Here is a 13248-nt window from a genome sequence, read left to right as displayed (position 1 = left end):
AAGAAGCTCATATTTTATTGAATAACAATAAAAATTTAAAAAAAAGAAGCTCATATTGTGATGTAACCTAATGCATCAATCTTTTATCTTCTTGGTTTCTGACTTGGGTGTTGTCAATTAATTTTGACCAAGAACTGCAAAGTAAAAAGAAGTTTTATGTGAGATCCTTAGGAATTGCAATTCTGAAGCTACAAATTTGGGTAGAAATCCAACTGTGTTCCAAGGGGAAAGAGAGAGCTTTTATAAAGACAGAAAGAGGGGCACTATCAGAGGGGTTACACAAGTTGTTTTAAGAGTTGTGATTGGTGCTGTCAAGCAGACTTGCACTGCGCTATCGATACACAATTGTTGCTTTGTCTTTCGATAGGTGAAAATTTTAGTTTTTAACAGAGAGTTCAGTGATGCAGAGCCAGTTCCAGGAACTGCATAGCAGGATGTAGTCATTTGTGATTAGCCTACTTCAAAAGTTCAACTTCATATGGAGTGGTTGTGTTAGCTCAGCTACCTGAGGGCCTCCTGGATCCATTTTAGATTGCTCTCTTGACAATACCAACTCCATTTTGCAGTTTTTCGTTCACAGTGCCATGTTAAAAAAGGTCTTCTCCATCCAGAGACTATAAAAAGATTTAGGAAATATTTCAAAAAGAGCCACCCAAAGATATGTGCAACTTTGCATCAGAAGTTACACTTGGTTTCATAAGGAGGGCTCTTGCAAGGATGGGGATTAGAGGGAGAGCACCAGGGAAAATCATACTTTTGTTTTTTTTCTCTCTTATTTATCCCCTCAGTCAATTTTTATTCAGGTAAAATTAGGTTTAAATGAATATTAAAGATTGCTATAAAACAAAAATTTAAGTCACCAAAATATAGACTAAAGCAGCTATTTTCAACTGGTGTGCTGCAAGAGGCACACTGGTATGACCTGAGAATTTTTAAAACATGCAATACCTGACTATTCAGTCATGGGTATTGACTTCTTTTCCTTACATTGTCAAATTTAAAAATGACAACAGTCAGCCCAATAATTGTCCAGTCTGAATGAATCAAAATTATACCTATTTTTTTTGTCAGATTGGCAAAGAATGTTTTTTGGTATGTTGCATAATTTCAGTAATTAGTTTATGCATGCCATGAAATGAAAAAAAAAAAAAGAAAATTGCTGGACTAAAGGGATAGAACAAAATGAGGACAGTGGAGAAGAGAAGAAATTCAGCAGTTTTCAGTAGTGTCATACCCAGGAGCCATGCATAAATTATACATATCCATGGAACCATCAACAGTAAGAATCTGGATATTATTCTACCTCCACAGAGCCAAGCAGACTGTAACACTAAAAAGTCTATGTTCAAATGCAAGTTAACGTGAAGAAAATAAACATTAAAGGTTAATGCTAGAAGAAACGCTAAGATACACTGAAGCACAAGTACAATGTAGAATCGCAGGGATGGGCACATGCTGGAGTGCCACCATCAGAGTTTGCTTCCTTTGGATCACAGGCTTTGGGGAGAATGTGTGGCAGAAACAGCAATTAGTACAGTAGTGCCCCCTTATCTGTGATTTCATTTCCCATAGTTTCAGGTACCCGTGGTCAACCATGGTCTAAAAATATTAAATGGAAAATTCTAGAAATAAAGATCTATTAAGTTTTAAATTGTGCACCATCCTAAGTAGCATGATGACATCTTGCACTGTCCCACTCCAATCCACCCCACTTGTGAATGATCCCTTTGTCAAGTGTACCCACACTGTACGCGCTATCTGCACATTAGTCACTTAGTAGGCATATCAGTGATCAGAGTGACCGTCACAGGATTGCGGTGCTTGTGTTCAAGTACCCTTATTTTACATAACAATGGCCCCAAAGCACAAGAGTAGTGATGCTGGCAATTCAGATACACCAAAGAGAAGCTGTAAAGTGCTTCCTTTAAGTGAAAAAGTGTGTACGTATAGGAAAAAAAACAGTATACATAGGGTTCAGTACATCCAGAGTTTCAGAAATGCACCAGGAGACTTGGAACGTATCCCCCACAGATAGGGTAAACTGCTGTAGTTCTAATTTCTGTAGACAGTGGCGACAGCTACAACCCCAAAGACTCTCACGCACCACATATACACGCACACACCCTACATGGCCGCAGGTGAAGCTGGAGCCCTACAGAGAAAGCCGGGAGCGGGCACAGACAGTGACAACAGCACCTGGACCTGCCCTTGGATGCTCTCATGGTGTGAGAGGCCTGTCCTCCCCACATACACACTCACAGCGTGCACACATGTGCATGCACACACACAAGGGACTTAGTATAACTGTGTCTTGGGGATGTGGGTGGGAGAGGGAACTTTTTTTCAGTATCTTTTCTATTTTGAGTCTTCTTTGCCTTCTTTCTTTTCTTCCTTTTTAAAAAAAACAATAATAAAAGTAAAGGTCTCTTAAAAAGACAAAACAAAACAAAACAAAACAAACAACCTGAGGTTCAATGTCAGGAAGAGTGACAAAGCTAGGATTTTAATTCATGTTGGAGACCCTAACTATATTTACTGCCTTAAAAATAGCTAATTTTAGCTTAGTTGTAGGGAGGGAGTAAGTATAAATTAGTAGGATTTAGGTATCCATAAAGAGGCATGAGAAGAGTTTAAAAGGGTGGTTTTTTAAAACTGCTGATTGTTATCCATAAATGGATAAAATCAATTTAGTAGGCTGTGGTCAATATTTTAGAAGGAAATACGACATAAGAGAAAAAATAGAGAATATCCAAGTGTACTGCATACAGTACAGTGAGTCCTTACCTGATGCCATCGACAGGTTCTGTGACTTTAAGCCAAATGACATCTACCGAAATCAATTTTACCATGGGCTCATTGATATAAACAAGAGTTAAGTTCCTGTGGCATCTCATCAATGTTATAACAAAATGATATCATTCCAGGACCTGCTGTATTGTTACAGGTAAGTGTGGTTTGTGTGCTAGAGTCACAATGTAACATCTATTTCTTACCATACGTCTTTTTTGGGTGCCATTTGTTTATTAACCCTACATTTAATTTTTTACTTTTTCCAGCTTTATTGAGGTATATTTGATCAACAAGTTTAAAGCTTTTTGAAAACGCAGAGATCAAGGGTGCTGGTCCTATGAAGGCAAGGGAAGTAACTGAAATAATGGTAGGGGGAGATTTTTTAGGAGTTATTCCCCATGAACATATTGGTTATCTGTAGAAAATAAAAACCCTGATGGTTTATTATATTTTAAAATTATTAGTAATGGAATTACATATCATTGCTCCAGAAATCTGAAACCACATCCAAATAGTAAAATATAATATGCTTATAGTTGTACATACTCTTACCTCACTTATATTTGAATCTGTTATCTGCCCCTTCACGCTCATTATTCTTATCAGTCTATCTTTTATGCCAGGAGGCAAAAGCTTAATGTCTGTGATATACCTGGAAATATTCTTCGTAAAGTACCAAAGGCACCTGAAATACAAATGTATAATAACATAGTAAATTATACTGTACCAGTACTAATTTCATATTTATTTAATGCTGTTTATTAGCACTTAGTCCTTTCATAAGAGTACGTTTTTTAAATTTTATTTTTCAATTACAATTTACATTTAATACCATTTTGTATTAATTTCATGTGTATAGATAGCATGGTGGTTAGATAATCATATACTTCACAAGTGTTTTCCCCAGTATTTCCTGTACTCACCTGGCGTCATACATAGATATTACATTGTTGGAGAGGGTGTACATTTTATATTAATATTTACAACTTAAGCTTCATAAGATGCAACGCTCGGTCTGTGCTCAGTAATGGACAAGTTGTTCTTCCTTTTAGAAGAGTGATTTTTAACCACTGTGATTTTTAACTTTTTTTTTCTCAGCACACCTCACTTACTAAAATGCATTCTGAAAGACCCCCCCAAAAGTGTTTTTTTCTAAGTCAATCTCCCTAATTCCCAAGACACAAGATTTCAGTCCCTTATTCCTAAGCAAGCATTAAACTAGGGCCTACTACTACTTGACAAGTTTTATCTGTTAATCTATCAAATTTGTTTTCACTATTTTTCTTTAAAATATTATACAGGTAATGAAATCACTAAAGAGAACTATAAGCTCCAACATTCCACAAATAGCCATCATAGAGAAGACAAACAGTGCCAAGACAGTATATGCTTAAAGGAGAGTTATCAGAGCAGGCAACAACCGAGACCTGTGTGACCAACGTAGCATATGTAGCCTGAAATCCCAACTATCTGAGAAACTCATACTTTAAACAAATATAAAATTTATTTAATTTCTGCTTACAAATACCCACATATATACATAATTTTACATTCATGAATAAATGTAGTCATTCACTTGAATTTTTTTAGTGTAATCTTTATTTTTTCTTTTCTTCTTTTGGTTACCTCTGCCATTCCCTCTTATCCTTCCCCGTTTCATTGGTTTAATTCTTCCAGCTAACTTAGTGTGTGTTCTTTCATATTTTTCTCTGAGCTTGTACAGGCACACACATACATACACACTTGAAGGGTGAAAAGAGGATCACGGTTTTCTAAAATGGGAGCATTCTGTACTCATTTTTCTACACCTTATTTTATTCAATATCTTGTTAATAAAATTAGCATCTTTACAGCATGAAGTACAGTTTTAGTCTCCTTTAATGCCTACCTAGTATTTCACAGTGTGGATGATTTATATAGTCATTATCCTATTGATAAGCATGCCACTGTTTCTAGGATATGTTAACATATATTGTCAGATTGTTTTCCAGGAAACCTGTAATACTTCATATTTCTATTATACTCAAAATTTAATTAATTAATACTTGATATTTCTATCAGTATTGGAGGGTTCCTTTTCCTCTACATCCCTCAAGCAGTAGATATTACTATTCAATTTATATATTTTACCATTTATTTCCATTATCTCCATTACCTGATCCCATCCCCCATCACTCCAGGAAATGATTCTAATGTCAAATGTGTTTCCTTTTGTTGTATTTGTCCCTTAAATATGATTGTTGTAGGCATGTGGTTCTACCTTATGTATATTTGTCACAGATTTCTTTAGTTTTTCACTCAGTATTATGGTTTTTTTAATGGATTTTTAAAATTGTTATTCAATTACAGTTGTCTGCCTTTTCTCCCCATCCCTCCACCCCACCCCAGCCGAACCCACCTCCCTCCCCCTCCCCTGCCTCCACCCTTCCCCTTGAATCATTATGTTTTTAAGATGTATTTACTCTTAAATGTTGGAAGATCTTATGGGTGAAAAGGGCCATCTTATTAATTTGTATTTTGCTAATTACTAGTAAATTTAACATCTTTTCATGAATTTGGTGGCTATATAGATGTTATTCTCTACATTGCGTATTCATAGCCTTTGTCCATTTTGATATTTTTTGACTTAAATTTGTAAGAGATATTTTTGTGGCCAAATATATGATTGATTTTGTATATGCTCTATAAATATTCAAAGAATGTATATTCTTTATTTGAGAGATGTAGGTTCTATTATGTGTGTGTGTGTCTATCTGTTTGTATATGTATACACACAAATTAATTATGTGAATATACAAGCTCTGTCCAGAAAAAGTCCAGCCATTATTAATATAATGAGAGCACTTTGTGCAACATCAGTGTAACCTGACAGCCAAGAAGAGTGGACTGGAATGTGCACTCATGAACAATGATGACTTCCCTGTACGACTCAGTGGAGGTGTAGACGCCGTTGACTGGGCACAAGTACTGTGTGGCCATGGCATTCCAAATGAGTAGAGCAACAAATCTATATCAAATCTTGCATTAAATATTAATGTTCCTCCATAGAACCTATTCAGATGATACAGATGGACATAGCTATAGGCAACTGGTGATTGGCAGCCTCATCGTGAGTGGGTAGACATGAGCCCACTCACGTCTTCTGTAGTTTTCTTGTGAAACATCAAATTACCCAGGTGACTCAGACCCCTACAGCCAAGATTTGGCACTCTGTGATTTCTGGCTTTTCCCAAAACTGAAATTACCTTTGAAAGGGAAGAGATTTCAAACTGTTGATGAGATTCAGGAAAATATGACAGGGCAGCTGATGGCAATTGGGAGAACTGTGTGAGCTCCCAAGGTGCCTTCTGTGAATGGGACTGAGGCATCATTGCCCTAAGTATATATTTTTTGGAGGTGTTTTTATAAAATTACACTTTATTGATTATACTATAACAGTTGTGCCAATTTTTCCCTCTTTGTCCCGATCCACACAGCACCCCTCACCCCCTCAGACAATCCCTACACCATTGGTCATGTCCATGGGTCATTCGTGTAAGTTCTTTGGCTACTCCATTTCCAATACTGTACTTTACATCCCCATGGCTATTCTGTAACTACCTATTTGTACTTCTTAATCCCCTCACCTCTTCACCTATTCCTCCACAACCTCCCCCCCACCCAATCTGGCAATCATCAAAACACTCTCCATATCCATGAATCTGTCTCTGTTCTTCTTGTTTGCTTAGTTTGTTTTTTAGATTCAATTGTTGATAGATTTGTTTTTTGCCATTTTATTGTTCATAGTTTTGATCTTATTTTTCTTAAATAAATCCCCTTAACATTTCATATAATAATCATTTGGTGATAATGAACTCCTTTAGTTTTTTTCTTGTCCGGGGAGCTATTTGTCTGCCCTTTGAAGCTAAATGATATCTTTGCTGGGTAGAACAATCTTGGCTGTAGGTCCCTGCTTTTCATGACTTTGAGTATTTCTTGCCAAGCCTTTCTAGCCTGCAAAGTCTCTCCTGAGAAATCAGCTGAGAGTCTTATGGGAACTCCCCTGTAGGTAACTAACTGCTTTTCTCTTGCTGCATTTAAGATTCTCTCTTTATCTTTAACCTCTGGCATATTATATATGATGTGTCTTGGAGTGGGCGTGTTTGCATCCATCTTGTTTGGGACTCTATGTGCTTCCTGGACTTGCATGTCTATTTTTACCAAGTTAGGGAAGTTTACTGTCATTATTTTTTCAAGTAGATTTCCAATTTCTTACTTCTTTCTTCTCCTTCTGCCACACCTATGATGCAAATGTTGGAAAGCTTGAAGTTGTCCCAGATGATGCTTACATTATTCTTGTTTTTTGGGATTCTTTTTTCTTCCTGTTGGTCTGATTGTTTTTCTTCCTTATGTTCCAAATTATTTATTTGATTCTCAGCTTCATCCATTCTACTGTTGTTTTCCTGTAAATTGTTATTTCGATTAGTGCATCCTTTGTTTTTGACTAGACCCTTTTTAATGCTGTTGAGGTCCTCACTAAGTTCCTAGAGTATCCTTATAACCAATGTTTTGAACCCTGCATCTGATAGATTGTTTATCTCCCCTTTGTTTAGTTCTTTTTCTGGAGTTTTGATCTGTTCTTTCATTTGGGCCATGTTTCTTTGTCTCCTTGTTTTGGCACCCTCCCTGTGTTTGTTTCTATGTATTAGGTAGAGCTGCTTTGACTCCGTCTTGGTAGCATGGCCTAATGTAGTAGGTATCCTGTAGCATGCAGTGGCACAGCCCCCCCATCACTCAAGCTGGGTACTCGAGGTGTACATTTCATGTGGGCTGAGTACACCCTCCTCTAATAGTTGAGCCTTGATTGCTGTTGGGAAGTTAACGGGAAGGATTTACCCAGGCCAGTCAACTGCAAAGACTGGCTGTGTCCACTGACCACCATCTCTACCTTCTGTGGAGGACCACCTGTGCAGGGCCAGTGTGGTGGTGCTTTGACATGAGCTGTCCACTGGGTGTGCAGGCTCTGGGGTTTCCTGGGTGTTGCGGGCCAAAGTCAGGCCCCACCTGTGTTCTGACTGGGGCCTCCCTGCATGAGCTATAAAGCAAACTGAGATAGTTGCTACTTGTCCTGGCTTAGAGATTCCCAGGCCAAGCCAAGCCGTGAATCCCATATTTTGGATGGGAAGGATTCTCAGGGGATTTCCAGAGCAGGGAAAAAAGTGTTAGCCTGGTTGATGGAGTCTCAGAACCTTCCTGTTGGCTCTGTGGCCCTGTGGGGGGAGGGCTCAGAAAAGGGACAATGGCCTCAGAAAGGCCTTTGTCTGCCTTTCAGTTTGGGAGAAAGCTCTTTCCCCAGTTCCCGCCTTGATGCAGACACTTCAGTTCTTCCCTGTATGCCACTGGTGCCTTTCAAGCTGCTTCCCTGGTGCTGGAGCTCAAAGGGAGTGAGTCTGAGTAGGTGAATCCATGTGTGGGTTCTTTAAAGGGAACTATTAGGACTCCAGAAATTTCTCCCACCAACTCAATCCCTGCTGGAAATTGCAGCCATAAGTTAGGGCAACTAACCTTTCTGGCACTGGAACCCTGGGTTGGGGGGTTGGGACTCCTCACTCCTGAGATACCCCTCCCGATTTTTTATCCACCACATGTGGATGTGGGACCAGCCCTTTCTGCGTTCCTGCCCCTACTACTAGTCTGGATGAATGTGTTTTCTTTAATTTCATAGATTCAGGCTTCCATTCAATGTAATTTCTGATGGTTCTGAGTGATGGTTGGTCTGTATTTAGAGGTGATTTTATGTGGTTGTGTGATGAGGCAAGCAGTGTTTACCTATGCCACCATCTTGACCATAAGTCCTGTACAATGTTTCTTGTATTTGTATCTTCTTCAATCAATGTCTCTATTTTTCATATTACATGGCTGGATAACTTTTGGACAGACCTTATACGATTGTTTATTGATGGTATTAATAATTCTGTTTTTTTCTACAAAATCTGTAGAATTCCTAGTTTATAATGCTTATATTTTGAATGTTTTCCTTTTATCTGTACTTGTTTTGGCTAGTTTATGTTCTAATTGTTTTAGAATGAAATTTTAAAAAAATATAGAAAAATAAAACAGAAATATTTAAATTCATGTATCCCAAACCTAGAAATTTAAAGTGTTAACTATTTCATCATATTGTATCAGACATCTTAAGACATAAAATGTTTCAGATAAAATTAAAGCCTCTTGAATACTTACTCAGGCTTACTCCCTTGATCTCCCTTTGCAGAGGCAACTTTTACCCTGAATTGTTTGAAACCGTTTCTGTCCATGATTTTATTATATTTTTAATACTAAAACAGATCCATAAGTAACATGGGAGCACTATTTTATGTATTCATAAAATGCAGTGTATTAAGTTTCTACATGACTGAATTTGTCAACTGTCCGTGGACTTGTGATAACTTTTTTTTTATAAGACTATGGTGTTAGCTGGAAATTTATGATCATTATATCTTCTTGTGGAATATTCATTTTTATTATTAAGTAGAGCCTTTATCTATCCATATTATGTTTTTCACTTCAGATTCTATTCACTGTGGAGTTTTTTTAGTATTTTAGTTTTTTAAAGATTTTATTTATTTTTATTATTATTGTTTTATTTTTTAAGATTTTATTTTCAGAGAGAGGAGAAGAGAGGGAGAAAGAGGGAGAGAAACATCTATATGTGAGAGAAACATCAGTTGGTTGCCTCTTGCTCGCCCCCAACTGGGGACATGGCTGGAAAACCAGGCATGTGCCTTGACAGGGAATTGAACCAGTGACCTTTTGGTTCGAAGGTTGGTGCTCCGTCCACTGTGCCACACCAGCCAGGGCAGATTTTATTTATTTTTTAAATGATTTTTTAATTGTATTTTTGTTCCATTACCAATTAGTCCCCTATATCCCCCTCCTCCTCACACTGTTGTCCATGAGTCCTTTTTCCTTTTAGCCCTATCCCTCCACTCTTTCCCCTACCCCCCTTAGCTGTCATCTTGCTCTCTATCTATAGTCTGTCTCTATTTTGCTTGTTAGTTCAGTTTGTCATTAGATTCCACATATAAGTGAAATCATATGGTATTTGTCTTTCTCTGACTGACTTATTTCACTTAGCATAATCTTCTCCAGGTCCATCCATACTGTTGCAAAGGGTAAAACTCTCTCCTTTTTTACAGTGAAGTAATATTCCATTGTGTAAATGTCCCATAGTGGTTTTATCCACTCATACTGATGGACGCTTGGGCTGCTTCCCTATCTTGGCACTTGTAAACACTACAATGAACATAGGTGTGCTTATGTTCTTTCGAATTAGTGTCTTGGGGTCCTTTGGATAGGTCCACAGAGTGAGATTGCTGGGTCAAAAAGAAGATCCATTTTTAATTTATTTGATGTATCTCCATACTGCTTTATTCGGTGGCTGCATCAGTCTGCATTCCCACCAATAATGCAAAAGGTTCCTCCTTCTCCATATCCTTGCCAGCACTTGTTGCTTGTTGATTAATTGATGATAGTAATTTCTTTAAAAAAGATTATTTATTTATTTATTCTTAGAGAGAGGGGAAGTGAGGAGGAGAGGGAAACATCAATGTATGGTTGCCTCTCTCACACCCCGTACTTGGGGACCTGGCCTAAAACCCAGGCATGTGCCCTAACTAGGAAATGAACCAGAGATCTTTTGGTTCTCAGGCCTGCGCTCAATCCACTGAACTACACCAGCTAGGGCTGATGAAAGCCATTCTGAGAGGTGTGAGATGATATCTCATTGTGGCTTTAATTTGCATTTCTCTGATGATAGTGATGTTGAGCATCTTTTCATATGTCTATTGGCCATCAATTTGTTTCCTTTGGAGAAGTGTCTATTCAGGTCTTTTGACCATTTTTTAATTGGGTGGTTTGCTTTTGTGGTGTTGAGTCTTACAAGTTTTTTTTTTAAATAAATTTTTGATATTAACTCCTTATCAGATATATCATTAGTGAATATGTTCTTCCATTCAGTGGGTTGAGTTTTCATTTTATTGATGGTTTCCTTTGCTGTGCAAAAACTTTTTAGTTTCATGAAGTCCCATTTGTTTATGTTTCCTTTTATTCCCCTTGCCTGGGGAGATATATCTGATATTTAATATTGCTAGGAACCATGTCCAAAATTTTGCTGCCTGTGTTTTCTTCTAAGATTTTGATGGTTTGGGGTCTAACATTTAAGTCTTTAATCCATTTTAAATTTATTCTTGGGTCTGGTGTAAGAAGTTTTGTCCAGTTTTATTTTTCTGCATGTATCTGTCCAATTTTCCCAACACCTTTTATTGAATACACTGTCTTTACCCCATTGTAGGTGCTTGCTTCCTCTGTCAAATACCAATTGACTATGAAGATATGTTTATTTCTGGGCTCCCTATTCTGTTCCATTGATCTATGTGTCTGTTTTTATGCCACTATCGTGATGTTTTGATTACTATGGCCTAATAGTATAGTTTGATATTAGGTAGCATGGTTCCTCCAACTTTGTTCTTCTTTCTCAACATCATTGTTGCTGTGCGGGGCCTTTTGTGGTCCCATGTAAATTTTTGAAATATTTTTTCTGTTTCAGTGAAATACATCATTGGAATCTTGATAGGAATTGCATTGAATCTATAAATTGCTTTGGGTAGTATAGACATTTAATGATGTTAATTCTTCCTATCCATGAACACGGTATGTGTTTCTACTTATTTGTATCTTCTTCTGTTTATTTTTTCAGTGTCTTATAATTTTCTGAGTACAGGTCTTTTACATCCTTGGTTAGGTTTATTCCTAGGTATTTTATTCTTTTTAAAGCAGTTGTAAATGAGATTGTTTTTTTAATTTCCTTTTCTGTTAGTTTGTTATTGGCAGAAAAAATGCAACTGATTTCTGAATATTAATTTTGTACTCTACTACTTTGCTGAATTCATTTACCAGTCCCAGTAGTTTCTTGGTGCAATCTTTGGGATTCTCTATGTACAGTATCATGTCATCTGCAGATAAAGTTTTACTTCTTCCTTTCCAAATTGAATGCGTTTTATTTCTTCTTGTCTGATTGCTGTGGCTAGGACTTCCAGTACTATTTTGAATAAGAGATGTTAAAGTGGTCATCCCTGTCTTGTTCCCTGTCTTAAGAGGAATGCTTGTAGTTTTTGCCCATTGAGTGTGATGCTGGCAGTGGGTCTGTCATATATGGCCTTCATTATGTTGAGGTATGTTCCCTTTATTCCCACTTTGCTGAGAGTTTTTATCATAAATGGGTGCTGTATTTTATCAAATACTTTTTCTTCATCTATTGATATGATCATGTGGTTTTCATCCTTCATTTTGTTTAAGTGGTGAATCACATTTATTGATTTGTGAATAGTGAATATTGTACAAACCTTGAATTCCCAGAACAAACCCCACTTGATCATGATGTATGATCTTTTTGATGCATTGCTGGCTTGCTAATATTTTGTTGAGGATGTTAGCATCTATGTTCATCAGAGACATTGGCCTATAATTTTCTTTTTTTGTAGTGTCTTTATCTGGTTTTGGAATTAGGATAATGCTGGCTTCATAAAATGAGCCTGGGAGCCTTCCCTCCTCTTAAATTTTTTGAAATAGTTTGAGGAGAGGTGTTAGTTCTGCTTGGAATGTTTGGTAAAATACACCTGTGAAGCCATCTGTTCCAGGGCTTTTGTTTATAGGGAGTTTTTGGATTACTACTTCAACTTCACTAGGTGTAATCTGTCTATTCAGATTCTCTGATTGTTCCTGATTTCATTTTGGAAGATTGTATGTTTCTAGGAATTTACTCATTTTGTCCAGTTTATTGGCATATAGTTGTTCACAATATTTTCTTACAATCCTTTGTATTTCTTTGGTGTCAGTTATTATTTCTCCTCTTTCATTTTTTATTTTATTTACTTGGGTGCTCTTTTTTTTCTTGATGAGTCTGGTTAAAAGTTTGTCAATCTTGTTTATATTTTCAAAGAACTGGCTCTTGGATTCATTGATCCTTTGAATTGTTTTTCTAGGTAAATTGTTTTGTTCTGCTCTGATCTTTATTATTTCCTTCCTTCTACTCACTTTGGGCTTTGTTGTTCTTTTTCAAGTTTCTTAATTGTAAAGTTAGATGGTTTGCTTGAGCTTTTTCTTATTTTTTGAGATAGACCTGTAATGCTATGAATTTCCCTCTTTGGATTGCTATCGCAATGTCCCACAGATTTTGGTTTGTTGTGTTCTCATTTTCATTTGTTTTAAGGTATCTTTTGATTTCTTCCTTAATCTCATTGTTGATTCATTCATTATATAATAACATGTTGTTAAGCTTCCATGTCACTGTGTGTTTTTCAGTGTTTTTCTTGTGATTGGTTTCTAGTTTTATAGCATTGTGGTCAGAGAAGATGCTTGATATGATTTCAATCTTCTTAAATTTATTGACTTGTTTTGTGTCCTAATACATGGTCTATC

At 36.9% G+C, this 13248-nt stretch overlaps 1 protein-coding gene across 1 annotated transcript in view; it reads right to left on the bottom strand.

The window, feature by feature from the left end:
- The window catches only part of AMN1 (antagonist of mitotic exit network 1 homolog), a 49929-nt gene that overhangs the window by 22068 nt on the left and 14613 nt on the right, over positions 1–13248 (bottom strand). Inside the window, exon 2 of the mRNA XM_024575437.3 lies at positions 3343–3475. Coding sequence (XP_024431205.2) covers positions 3343–3475 — 133 coding nt within the window. The remainder of the gene's footprint in view (positions 1–3342; positions 3476–13248) is intronic.

Source organism: Desmodus rotundus, chromosome 3 (genome assembly GCF_022682495.2).
Source record: "Desmodus rotundus isolate HL8 chromosome 3, HLdesRot8A.1, whole genome shotgun sequence".
Classification (NCBI taxonomy): Eukaryota; Metazoa; Chordata; class Mammalia; order Chiroptera; family Phyllostomidae; genus Desmodus; species Desmodus rotundus.
This window is presented reverse-complemented; position numbering and strand designations above follow the sequence as displayed.